General features: G+C 41.2%; 2 protein-coding genes across 2 annotated transcripts in view; both read left to right on the forward strand.

The window, feature by feature from the left end:
- The window catches only part of LOC147302822 (ribonuclease inhibitor-like), a gene marked incomplete at its 5' end in the record, with an annotated part of 440,111 nt that overhangs the window by 115,379 nt on the left and 310,854 nt on the right, over positions 1–13,878 (forward strand). The gene's annotated exons all lie outside the window — the stretch shown is intronic.
- LOC147302827 (protein NLRC3-like) lies at positions 785–1,744 on the forward strand. Its single transcript, XM_086284494.1, has one exon. It carries the CDS (start codon positions 800–802, stop codon positions 1,742–1,744), a length of 945 nt encoding a protein of 314 aa, XP_086140620.1. The 5' UTR covers positions 785–799.

The raw sequence follows: 13,878 nt of genomic DNA on the forward strand, positions 1-13,878 counted from the left end.
GTCAGACCTGAAGCAGAAGTTCCAGTGTGTGCTCGAGGGGATTTCTACAACAGAAAACCCGACCCTCCTGAGTCAGATCTACACAGAGCTCTATATCACAGGGGGAGGGACTGCAGAGGTCAATGATGAACATGAGGTCAGACAGATTGAAACAGCATCCAGGAAACCAGACAGACCAGAAACAACCATCAGACAAGAAGACATCTTTAAACTCCCACCTGGAAGAGATAAACCAATCAGAACAGTGCTGACAATGGGAGTGGCTGGCATTGGGAAAACAGTCCTAACACAGAAGTTCACTCTGGACTGGGCTGAAGACAAAGCCAACCAGGACATCCAGTTCATGTTTCCATTCACTTTCAGAGAGCTGAATGTGCTGAAAGAGGAAAAGTTCAGCTTGGTGGAACTTGTTCATCACTTCTTTACTGAAACCAAAAAAGCAGGAATCTACATCTTTGAAGACTTCCAGGTTGTGTTCATCTTTGATGGTCTGGATGAGTGTCGACCTCCTCTGGACTTCCACAAAACTACAATCCTGACTGACCCTAGAAAGTCCACCTCAGTGGATGTGCTGCTGATAAACCTCATCAGGGGGAAACTGCTTCCCTCTGCTCGCCTCTGGATAACCACACGACCTGCAGCAGCCAATCAGATCCCTCCTGACTGTGTTGGCGTGGTGACAGAGGTCAGAGGGTTCACTGACCCACAGAAGGAGGAGTACTTCAGGAAGAGATGAGGAGATGAGGAGCAGGCCAGCAGCATCATCTCCCACATCAAGACATCACGAAGCCTCCACATCATGTGCCACATCCCAGTCTTCTGCTGGATCACTGCTACAGTTCTGGAGTTTGTCATGAAGAACAAAGAGAGCAAAGATCTGCCTAAGACTCTCACAGAGCTCTACCTACGCCTTGTGCTATTTCACCTAAAAACGAAGGACATCAAGTATGATGGAGGAGCTGAGACAGAGTCGTGCAGGAAGATCATTGAGTCTCTGGGAAAACTGGCCTTTGATCAGCTGCAGAAAGGAAACCTGATCTTCTATGAATCAGACCTGACAGAGTGTGGCATCGATATCAGAGCAGCCTCAGTGTACTCAGGAGTGTTCACACAGATCTTTAAAGCTGATGAGTGCCACATGTTCAACAACGTTGTTTACTGTTTCATCCATCTGAGCATTCAGGAGTTCTTTGCTGCTCTTCATGTCTATCTGACCTTCATCAACTCTGGAGTCAACCTGCTTAAGAAACAATCTCCTCTCTTTAAAATCTTCCAGAAAACACTTACTGTAAAAGACTTCTACCAGAGTGCTGTGGACAAAGCCTTAGAGAGTCCAAATGGACACCTGGACTTGTTCCTCCGCTTCCTCCTGGGTCTTTCACTGCAGACCAATCAGGATCTTCTATGCATGCTGACAGAGACAGGAAGTAGCTCACAGACCAATCAGGAAACAGTTCACTACATCAAGAAGAAGCTCAGTGGGAAACTGTCTGCAGAGAAAAGCATCAACCTGTTCCACTGTCTGAATGAACTGGATGATCGTTCTCTAGTGGAGGAGATCCAACAGTCCCTGAGATCAGGACGTCTCTCCACAGATCAACTGTCTCCTGCTCAGTGGTCGGCTCTGGTCTTCATCTTACTGTCATCAGATCTGGATGAGTTCGACCTGGAGAAATACTCCCGTTCAGAGGAGGCATTTTTGAAGCTGCTGCCAGTGGTCAAAGCATCCAAGAAAGTGCTGTAAGTGAATCTATGAACAAATATGTTTAATAATGCTAGATGAATAAAATAATATGTCTCCATTGTTATTCTTCCTCAGGCTGAGAGATTGTAAACTCTCAAAAAGAAGCTTTGAAGCTTTGTCTGAAATTCTCAGCTCCCCATCCAATCATCTGAGAGAGCTGGACCTGAGCTCGAACTACCTGCAGGATTCAGAATTGGATTTGCTGTGTGTTGGACTAAAGAGTCCTGACTGTAAACTTGAAACTCTCAGGTAAGGATACAGACTTTTTGACACTTTTTGACTCTTAAATCTGTAAGTTTATCTTGATGCGGACGTTCAAAGTCAGCACAATTTTCCTTTTAAGTTCCTGAGTTTATATTTTTGACTGTCAGGTTGTCTGGACAGATGTTTTTATTTTATTTTGTTTTTTTACTTGTCCCTAAAGTCAGAACTAAACCCACATGTAGATGACTTTCTGTTACTGGAGCAGCCTTCCTGAAGACAGCAGTGTGTTTTCATGCTTTTAAAGCCAAACTCACCTTTCAGACCTGGCTTTCATTTATTATCTATTTTTGTTTGTTTATTATATATTTATTTCTACTGTTTAACTACTGCTCACATCTTTTATCCTCCTTTTTAATTGTTCATTTCTTTTTACCCAGTGTTTCTATATTGCACTTTGTATTTGTCTATATTTATCATGCACTACTTTGCTCATTTATTGTTTGGTTTTAATGTTATTAAATTTCGGTTCTTTTGGTATTCGTTATGGCCAAAAAGACACGGCTCAAAAGTGGTCTTTTTACTTTTTAAGTTATTAAATTTGTAACTCTAGTGATTTGTGTGTGTGACAGAGAGGCACTGCCAGGGATTTTTGACACAAGTTGTTCTTGTAAAATCAGTCTGTGAAGGTTCTCAGACATCCAGGTCATCGTAGTCTAAGAAGCTTGGAAAGAAAAGCGTCTGGACTTCCTTGAAGATGTTTCACCTCTTATGAGAGAAGCGTCTTCAGTTCTAAGAGTCAAATGGTGGAGTGGGGCAGTCAGTGAAAGGGCAATGGTGGTGGCTCAGGGTTTGTATGTTTGGGGGGTTCAGAGGGAAAAGATGAATGCAGGTCTGGAGTTGCTGTGTGAGAGCAGGGAGTGAATTCTGATCAAACATGAGTGTCATGAAGCCTGTTTGCAGTTATTTGCACTGTTTTCCACTCTGGATGTTGTTTCTGTTCAGCTGTGAGTATAAAAGGCTCCATTCTACAACCTGTTTGTGTTAGTTGTTCAATAGAAACATTATTTGGTGCTGATGTTGCACTTCTTTTAGTCACAACCAAAGAGTTTTTGAAGTCTGCATCAGACTGATTTAAATGACTTTTGAATATTACTTTAAATACTTAGATTTAAAGTTCTGAAAAAAGTTTAAATACAAAGATCAGTATTGTCTAATGTTTTGGCTGCAGTGTGTTTTTGCAGACAGGTATAACAGAACAGCTTTAGTGTTTAGATTGTTTAAACTTGAGTATGAACTTATACAAAATGCAGCAAGATATAAAAAAAAAACGTTTGATCATAAAATCGACTATATTGGATTCATATCGATATCGGACATAAAACGTGGCATCGTTCCATCTCTGCTTTGATTAGAGACACAGCTCTAATCAAAGAGATGGTCCGCTTGCCTCCGCCCCAGAGAGAAGGGTTACATCTCCTGGGTTTAGGTGTTTTCCAATTTGTCATCATTTTGAAAAGTTTACATTTCTTCAGTGTTGAGCAGCAGAAATGAGGCTTTACTGTCAGAGGCCGACAGCACTGAACACAACAGCAGACTGGTGGCTAATAAACAGTGAATGATGCAGAAACAGATGTTTGAAGCTGTTCTTGGAGTACACTGAGAGAGAGAGAGCTGTGCAGGCAGGAACAGCCAAAGTCAGAGAGAATTCATGAGCATATTGATCAAACGTGAAGCAGAGTTTGGATCTTCTTTTGCTGCTGCTTCACTCAGTTTTGGTTGGAGACAGATGAAACCTGCAGCTTCAGGATCTGTGAGCTGTCCACTTTCAGCCCCGACGACGTGTCCGTGTACGTGCCGTCGAGTGAACGATCCACGCTCTGTGTTTCCATCTTTGTGTGTTTAGCTGCTCTCATTTACTGTTTTATCTGTTTGCTGCTTGTTGAAATTAGAGATGGACCGATCCGATATTACGTATCGGTATCGGTCCGATACTGACCTAAATTACTGGATCGGATATCGGAGAAAAATAAAAAATGTAATCCGATCCATTAAATATCACGAAAGCACCTCACAAAACTTGCAACACGCTGTAACTCACCTCAGAACGTTAGCACGTCGGAGCAGTGGCTGTGGCATGCGGGACCTGTCGTGGTCTGGATAGCATTTGGAGCTTCGCTAGCAACCCGGCATTTCATCTCCGACAAAGTTATCCCCGAGAGAAGTAAAGCAAGTGTGTAAGTCCATCTCTGAATGTAAAGCATTCCTGCGTTAAGCTTAACAAGCGACTGCCTCTCGCTCTCCGGCTGCTACTTCAATCGTGAAACTGATCAGCTGATCGGCTTTTCTGTCGGGAGTCCGTCTCTCTTGTTTGTTTTTGGTCCACTTTGCACCAGAAAGAGGAAACCAGCGGCTGAACAACAGTTTAAGCTTGATAAGCTGTTGTTAGAATTTATTTAATATTTCTTTCTACACCAGGAGCTTTTTCTACGTAGCTGACGGCTGGTAACTGTGCAGGGGCGGATCTAGCAAAGTTTAGCCAGGGGGGCCGATAGGGCATTAACTGGGAAAAGGGGGCACAAAGACATACTTTTCTTTCTTATTCTCATTTAAAATGTCTAGCTTTTAATAAATAATTATCTGACACCCAAAGTTTTAATTTGATGTAAAATGAATAGAAGTCAATTACTGTATATAGTGACTATTAAGTCTATTAAATATACCCTAGTAAGCTATAGTACTTTTTACTTTGGGAAGGTACCATCTGTGCAGTCTGCAATTTTGTTGAAGAAAGATGTTGAATCTATTTAATATTTCTTGAAAAATAATTGATTTCTGTGCATTTTTTTTTTCACACTGCATCAAATTAAGGTTGATTATGTCGATTAAGCATCATGAGGTGGCGCGTGAGGGGTGGTTCCCTATTTTTTATTTATTTATTTTTGTTGTTGCTGGGAGTTGGAACCCTATTAGTTAGGTTGCTTAATATTTACGCTAAGTACTCTTTAAAATACCAGAATAGGGAGGATGGTGTAGGTCTAAGTTTATTAGATTGATCAGTATTGCTGAACTATGAAATATTTTTTTTGCATACAGGTATAACAGAATAGCTTTAGTGTAGTTGTTGTTTTAAACTTGAGTATGAACTTGCAGACTTGCAAAATGCAGCAAGATATTTTAAAAAACAGTTTTGTTGATTAAAAAACACTATATCGGATTCATATCGGTATCGGCAGATATCCAAATTTATGATATCGGTATCGGTATCGGACATAAAAAAGTGGTATCGTGCCATCTCTAGTTGAAATAGTTTGTGAGCTTTAACCTGAGATTCTGGCAAAATACATTTATATTAAACATCGATTCAGGATTGAATGAATCAACATCGTTTTATTCAAATTAAAACCATTTAAATGGGAACATGAATTTTTTACAGCCGCCTCTAATGCTGGGTAATGTCAGCTGGTCCATGTGCAGCTGGCTGTGAGGCTCAGGGAGCGTCTACAAAGTGCAACACTGAAAGAACATCATCCATAAATATTGAGTAAGAACTGGACTCTCATACAGCGAGACTCAAATGCCTTTAAACATCAGCTTATCCTGCTGATCCAAGTCCAACACTGACTTTGTAAACACATGTTTGTCAATCATTTTGTTTGGTTTCTGAGGAAAATGATTCAATAACTTGCTGCTAATACACAACATTTCATCATATTTCCTCATAACCCTCTTTTGTCTGACCATTTGATCCCATTTGAATTTGCAATAAAGGATCCACAGAGTTTGGTGACAATAATGACAGTAGATGTTTGTGTGAAAGTGCTGGAAGCAAATGAGTGTGTGATGTTCTTTCAGTGTTGCACTTTGTAGACGCTCCCTGAGCACTGGTCTCACAGCCAGCTGCACATAGAGACCAGTGTTGTTAGTCCAGGTCAGAAGATGACTTGTTGGAATGAAAATGAGCTTGTAGTTTGTCTGCTTTAATAATGTGACTGGAAAAAGGTGTTGGACTTCAAATATGTCCATTTCTGTCACACTTCACCTTTAAAAGTGAAGCCATGTGGTTCCTGGAAGGAAAAACACGACTTTTTCAAGTATTTGTCCTGTTTTTATGAGACATGTACGACTTTAATGTTCTTTTTTTTTTAACTCAATTTTTATTATAATTTACAACATTGCAACTTGTACTTGTCAGTGTTCACAAGTAGGACAGTTACAGGAACCGCAATGCAGAAATGTAGGTTAAAATAAGAACTGCAATTAGGAAGCACAAAACAAAACTGGGAAGCAAAACAAAACCCAAGCAAGCAAACAAACAAACAGACAACAACAAAAACAAAAAGAAAACAAAAACTTTATGTAATATTAAATAACATGTGACAAACTTAGCCGTAAATGGACAAAACGAAACAGACCTATGCTAAATTATTGAAACAGTAAAGCATGTATGGGTCGCCAACGCTCAGTAAACAATTCTCTCTGAATCCGCAGAGCAGATGTTATTTCCTCCATCTGGTAAATTTATCTTGCTTTATCAATCCACATATTATATGAAGGTGGGTCAAGATTCAGCCATTTAATAGTGATACACTTTAGTGCTGCTGTAAGATTCTTAAGAGATACTTTTTATTGTTTCCCGCAAAACTCCTTTGGTAAGACTCCTAAAATGGCTAACTGATGGTCTTTTGTTAATGGTTGTTGGAAAACTGTACTGAGAACTTTAAATATGTCATTCCAAAGTGAGCAGATTTTTGGGCATGACCAGAATATATGTGAGTGGGTTCCTAAAGAAGTACCACAATTTCGCCAGCAGGTGTCAGGATTTGTAGGCTTCATTTTGGCAATTATCTCTGGGGTTCTAAAATATCTCATGACCACCTTCCATTTAAATCCTCTCCACAGCCCAGAATTAGTCACCAGATGGGCTTCACCGAACACCTCTTCCCAGGTGTCCTCTGAGATTTGAGTGCCAGTCTCAGCTTCCCACCTTGCCTTAATATCCAAAGTTGCATTTGTATTGAAACTCATAAATGCGTTATAAAAATGACTGATTAATTTTGGAGAGGAATTACTTTGAAATATTTTTAGAAATATTTCCTCAATGGGTGAGGGCTCCAAAACTTGCCTCCATTCTTTATGTTTTGTCAAAAAGCTTCTTAGCTGCAGAAATCTAAAAAAGTCAGAAGAAGGAAGCCGAAACTGACCTCAACTGTTCAAATGAGCTCAGGTGCCCATTCCTCACAACATGACAAAGTTTATGAAGCCCGCTATGTGACCATGCTCTGAAGCCAGAGTCTTCCACAATAGGAGAAAAACCCTGCAGGGAGGAGAGCCTTGATAACATTGAAATTTCTTTTGGAAGACCAAATGATTGTTTGATTCTACGCCAAATCTTTAGTGTGACCCTCGTCCGTTCCCCCATATGCACATTTTTAATTGAAATGTTAGAACAAAGCAGGGATTCCAATGATCTTTCGCACATTGTCTTCTCAATGTTTAGCCACTGAGTTTCAGACAAATCCCGCACCCATACAGTCAGGGGTCTCATCTGAGCTGCCCAGAAATAATATTTCAGGTTTGGAACAGCCAATCCCCCCTGCAGGTTTGACAGTTTTAATGTTTGGAACTTGATCATCCCTCATGTGTATTTAGTCTCTGTGTCGCGTCATCTGTGTTCCCACCCTCCATATTTTCATGCCCAGTCTTTTGTATTCTTAGCCATAGCTTTCTGTGTCTTCATGATTTATTATAGTATTAGTTCCCCAGTTTAGTTCTCTTCACTGTGATTCTGCCTTGTTTGATGTCTTCAGCCGAAATAAAGGCTCGCTTTTCGTTCAAAACTCAGTTTCATGTCTGCGCCAGTGTCTGCGCCTGAGTCCTCCACACACTCTCCATACGGTCAGCCACTGTGACCGTGACACTAAACTACATGCTGTGTGCAGCCACTCTCCTGAGCCTGTATTATATACACAGCGGTTACAATGACAAACTGAATACAATCTCATATCTACAAAACAGGCTGAGTCAAAGTTGCAGCTACGCTTATGGACATGGAGAAAAAACAGGCGAGTTATCAGCTCACCAGCTACGACTAAGAACAGCTAACCAACTATCCTTGAGATCTACAATGATTTCAATAAGGTGTTTTATATTCCCTCCTTGGGAGAAGATGCGATCGCTAGTCTGGAGGAACCTGTCTCTAATGTTGGAATTGAAACGGTCGTACGGAGCACGCAGTCTGGAAAATCTGCTGCCCCGACGGGTATCCATCTGATTTTTTCATAAAGTTTTCTGACCGACTGAATTCACTGTTAAAATCAACTTTTGAAGAATCCTTCCTCTCACAGTCGTTGCCTCCAACAATGCATCAAGCAGTGATGTGTTTAATTGTAAAACAGGAAAAAGACCATTTAGATTGTCGTTCATGTCGTTTAATATCTTTGTTCAACACAGACACCAAGATCCTGGCTCAAGTGTTGGCCCGTCGCTTACACAAGTATTTGTCCTCCATTATTTCACCAGACGGGCTTTATTAGGCACTCTTTTTTGAACATTAGAGCTCTATTAAATATCATTTATACCCATGTTAAAGGTGATACATTGGAAACTGTCATTTGGCTTGACGCAGAAAAGGCGTTGGATCGGGTGAGATGGGATTTTTTTTTATACGCTTAAAAAATGTGTCTTTAATTTTGTATCTTGGATAAAAGTATTGTATTGCTCCCCTCTAACAGCCGTCCAGACTAACAATAATCTGCCCCCCAGGACAGGGATGCCCTCTGTCTCCTTTTTGCCATTGAACCGCTAGCTGTTGCTCTGAGACAATGTGTTGGTGGTGAGGGAAAACATCGAGGGGGTATCGAACATGAAGTCTCTCTTTATGCCGACGACATGATTTTATTTATTTCCAACCCATCGAACAGCCTCCACAAACTTTTGGATAGACTTACAATAATAATAATAATACGTTTTATTTATAGGCACCTTTAAGAGCCTCAAGGTCACCTTAATGCATACTTAAGGAATTTGGGACAATTTCTGGATATAAAGTGAATTTTGGGAAGAGCAAGGCAAAGTCTATCTGTACGACAACTGGGGAGTTTTGTGTATTTTAGCCCCTTTTAAACCCAGCTATAACAAGTTTAAGTACTCGGGCATCTGGGTGACAAGAAAACCACAAAGACTTGTATAAAACTATCTTCCTTTATTGTCGAAGCTTAAAGAGGATTTTGGAAAATGTGAGTTTTGCCTCTTTATATTTATGGTGGGGATGCAGAACAAGGAGCAAAGATGAATGTGATGCTGAATCAGCAGAAGACTTGGACTCATTTGATTCCAGCTTTGATATCATTGATTTCAATATGTCCATTTCTGTCACACTTCACCTTTAAAAGTGAAGCCATGTGGTTCCTGGAAGGAAAAACACGACTTTTTCAAGTCTTTGTCCTGTTTTTATGAGAAATGTACGACTTTAATGTGAAACATTCAGAGTTTTTTCTCTTGTTGTGTTTGTTTGAAGCTGCTTCCTGTTGGCTTCAGCTGTTTGGAGTTTCCATTTTCTAAACTTCTACATTCTGAACCTTCTTCAGCTCTGAACAGATGATGAAACACTGAATGATTTCAAGCACTTTGTCTAATAAACTTACATCTTTCATTCTTTATACAGATTGGTGAGCTGTGGTTTGTCAGAGATCAGCTGTGATTATCTGGCAGCAGCACTGAAGTCCAACCCCTCCCATCTGAGACAGCTGGACCTGAGCTCCAACAACAAGCTGCAGGATCCAGGAGTGAAGCATCTGTGTGGTTTCCTGGAGAGTCCAGGATGTAAACTTGAAACTCTGAGGTCAGTCAGCATGTTTTAGTTGTGCTGAGATGAATATGATGTGAAAGTTGTGCTGACACTAAACTGCAGACATCAGGCTGATATTATACTGATCCACACTGAGGATCTTCATGGTAAAGTCTGTTTTCTTCTTCTCTGGTTTAGTCCATTGACTGCAGCAGAACAATGTTCACATTTCAAACAGTGATACTCAACGTATGGCCCGCGGCCCACACGCGGCCTGCCCACCTTTCCTGATTCAGAGAGAGGGGACCCTGATTAACTGTGTAGCTTCTTCCTCACAGTTCTAAGTATCAGACACAACAATGAATAATCCACAGCTGACTGTCTTTAGCAGGTCAAAGGTCACGGCACACAGCAGACAGTCAGAAATATTCTAACTCTGATCATTTATCAGTTGTGACACTGTGAGACTTGATCAGAGGTGTGATCATCACAGCAGAGGCCTTTGTGTCAAAGTCACTGAGGATCAAACAGAAACACATGAAGCAGATTTTCCTCTTCTGGCTTTTTATAGCAGATAACCTTCAAAATCTTCTGCAGTCGATCAAAAACTGAAGCAAACCATGAAGCAACATGTGAACATGAGCTGATGCTGCTGAAGTGAAGCAAAGTTACAGAGGTTTGATTACAGACACAGCTGAGAGTTTGTAATCTGTCATCATTTTAAAAAGTTTCCATGGAACAGCAGAAATGAGGCTTTACTGTCAGAGGCCGACAGCACTGAACACAACAGCAGACTGGTGGCTAATAAACAGTGAATGATGCAGAAACAGATGTTTGAAGCTGTTCTTGGAGTACACTGAGAGAGAGAGAGCTGTGCAGGCAGGAACAGCCAAAGTCAGAGAGAATTCATGAGCATATTGATCAAACGTGAAGCAGAGTTTGGATCTTCTTTTGCTGCTGCTTCACTCAGTTTTGGTTGGAGACAGATGAAACCTGCAGCTTCAGGATCTGTGAGCTGTCCACTTTCAGCCCCGACGGCGTGTCCGTGTACGTGCCGTGGAGTGAACGATCCACGCTCTGTGTTTCCATCTTTGTGTGTTTAGCTGCTCTCATTTACTGTTTTATCTGTTTGCTGCTTGTTGAAATAGTTTGTGAGCTTTAACCTGAGATTCTGGCAAAATACATTTATATTAAACATCGATTCAGGATTGAATGAATCAACATCGTTTTATTCAAATTAAAACCATTTAAATGGGAACATGAATTTTTTACAGCCGCCTCTAATGCTGGGTAATGTCAGCTGGTCCATGTGCAGCTGGCTGTGAGGCTCAGGGAGCGTCTACAAAGTGCAACACTGAAAGAACATCATCCATAAATATTGAGTAAGAACTGGACTCTCATACAGCGAGACTCAAATGCCTTTAAACATCAGCTTATCCTGCTGATCCAAGTCCAACACTGAGTTTGTAAAAACATGTTTGTCAATCATTTTGTTTGGTTTCTGAGGAAAAAGATTCAATAAGTTGCTGCTAATACACAACATTTCATCATATTTCCTCATAACCCTCTTTTGTCTGACCATTTGATCCCATTTGAATTTGCAATAAAGGATCCACAGAGTTTGGTGACAATAATGACAGTAGATGTTTGTGTGAAAGTGCTGGAAGCAAATGAGTGTGTGATGTTCTTTCAGTGTTGCACTTTGTAGACGCTCCCTGAGCACTGGTCTCACAGCCAGCTGCACATAGAGACCAGTGTTGTTAGTCCAGGTCAGAAGATGACTTGTTGGAATGAAAATGAGCTTGTAGTTTGTCTGCTTTAATAATGTGACTGGAAAAAGGTGTTGGACTTCAAATATGTCCATTTCTGTCACACTTCACCTTTAAAAGTGAAGCCATGTGGTTCCTGGAAGGAAAAACACGACTTTTTCAAGTCTTTGTCCTGTTTTTATGAGACATGTACGACTTTAATGTGAAACATTCAGAGTTTTTTCTCTTGTTGTGTTTGTTTGAAGCTGCTTCCTGTTGGCTTCAGCTGTTTGGAGTTTCCATTTTCTAAACTTCTACATTCTGAACCTTCTTCAGCTCTGAACAGATGATGAAACACTGAATGATTTCAAGCACTTTGTCTAATAAACTTACATCTTTCATTCTTTATACAGATTGAGCTGGTGTGGTTTGTCAGAGATCAGCTGTGATTATCTGGCAGCAGCACTGAAGTCCAACCCCTCCCATCTGAGACAGCTGGACCTGAGCTCCAACTACAACCTGCAGGATCCAGGAGTGAAGCATCTGTGTGGTTTCCTGGAGAGTCCAGGATGTAAACTTGAAACTCTGAGGTCAGTCAGCATGTTTTAGTTGTGCTGAGATGAATATGACGTGAAAGTTGTGCTGACACTAAACTGCAGACATCAGGCTGATATTATACTGATCCACACTGAGGATCTTCATGGTAAAGTCTGTTTTCTTCTTCTCTGGTTTAGTCCATTGACTGCAGCAGAACAATGTTCACATTTCAAACCTTCAAAGAAGAAGAAAAATCCTCCAGTGGAAAATTCACTGTGAAACTCTCAAACTCTTCATTGCACCTTAAAGTCTGTGTGACACTGAAATCCAAAGCAAAATGTGCGTTTGCTTTACAGACAGCAGTCCAACACAAACATACACACATCATCCAAAACACAGTCCAACATCCAAATCTCCTCCACTGCCAGCATGAATGATGGGAAAGAGAAGGAGGAACACTCTGACATTCAGGGTTAGAATGAGTTTCATCAAGCAGACTGTGAAGATCAAAGCTGCATTAGAAAGCTTACATGAATGAATGAGTGGACAGAAGTGGACAGAGATCATCTGAAGCACTTCAAAGGCTTTAAATCAGCACATTTCTCTTTATTCTTTATCAACTCTGTTAGTTTCTCTCAGTTTTCTGTGGAATGAAGCTAACAGCAGGCTAATAAGATGCTGACCAATAGGTTTCTATTAAAGGTTGTAATTTGTATATGAAAAAGTGCTTTGGTTCAGCAGGGATCAGCTTACAGGTAGAATACAGCTGCTGGATGGGATTAGCATGTCATAGCTATCTACCAAACTGCTAACTGGGGGATTTCAGGCCATCTATGGATCATTTTTGCTAACTGTTTATTCAGCTTAGGCTCACAGGGCTGCAGCCTGTGCCCTAGCTGTCATAGGGCAAGAGGCGTGGTCCACCTGCACAGGTGAGCAGTCCATCACAGGGCCAACAGAGAGCGACAGAGAAGCACTCCCTCACATCCACACCTACAGCCAATGTAGAAGCACCAATGAACCTAAGCAGCATTTCATTGGACTGTGGGAGAACATCCAACCTCCACAGAAAGGCCCAGCTGACCAACAAGCTTCAACCTACAACCTTCTTGCTCTAAGGCACTAGTGCTAACCACTTTTGCCCATTTCAGCCCAAATCCTGCATCTTCCTGTTTCTGACTCCAGGCCAGCTCCACTAACACTTTCTCATCAGACACTGCCACCTAGTGGAGGAAGTCTTAGTTCCATTTGAAGCTTCAGATTACAGTTAGTTCCTTTACAAAGAGGTGGAGGTGGTGGGGCCACAGCACCATCATCACTGAGTGCCATAGGACACTTAACCTTTGTTTCCATATGCTGGGAACTTCCTGTTGTTCCAAGGAGGACTGGAAAATGTGTGAAAATCTCCCAGTCAGTTCCTCACAGCACACTTCAATCATTTCCCTCCCACAGCATCAGGACCAGGGCTTTTTCTCTCTTTGGTCCCACTAAGAGATTTCCACACAAACACCTCATCAGTGGGACTCTCAGAGCTACCAGCCCTTTGCTACAATCACAAAGCTCTTCATTGAAATCAATGATATCAAAGCTGGAATCAAATGAGTCCAAGTCTTCTGCTGATTCAGCATCACATTCATCTTTGCTCCTTGTCCTGCATCCCCACCATGGACTTCATTCCTTTCCAAGCCAGCCTTGAGTGTCCTTTATTCAGCTCATCCTCTGCTTTACTTTTACACCTGATTTTAGCTGCTTTATCTCTCTTTCAACAGGTTTCTGTGCCTCAATCTTTTTCTTCTCTCCCTCATAACAAGACAGCTTCTTCTGCCTGAGAACATGTTGGAGTGATTTACTAATCCAGG

The sequence above is a fragment of the Aulonocara sp. 'chitande type north' Nkhata Bay genome, linkage group LG23 (genome assembly GCF_057382095.1).
Source record: "Aulonocara sp. 'chitande type north' Nkhata Bay isolate Kocher_YH1m ecotype deep benthic linkage group LG23, A_spYH_male_GT1.1, whole genome shotgun sequence".
In the NCBI taxonomy this organism is placed as follows: domain Eukaryota; kingdom Metazoa; phylum Chordata; class Actinopteri; order Cichliformes; family Cichlidae; genus Aulonocara; species Aulonocara sp. 'chitande type north' Nkhata Bay.

Excerpts from the sequence above, each read along its gene's own strand:
- LOC147302827 (XM_086284494.1), top strand. The coding sequence starts at position 800 with ATGTGCCACATCCCAGTCTTCTGCTGGATCACTGCTACAGTTCTGGAG.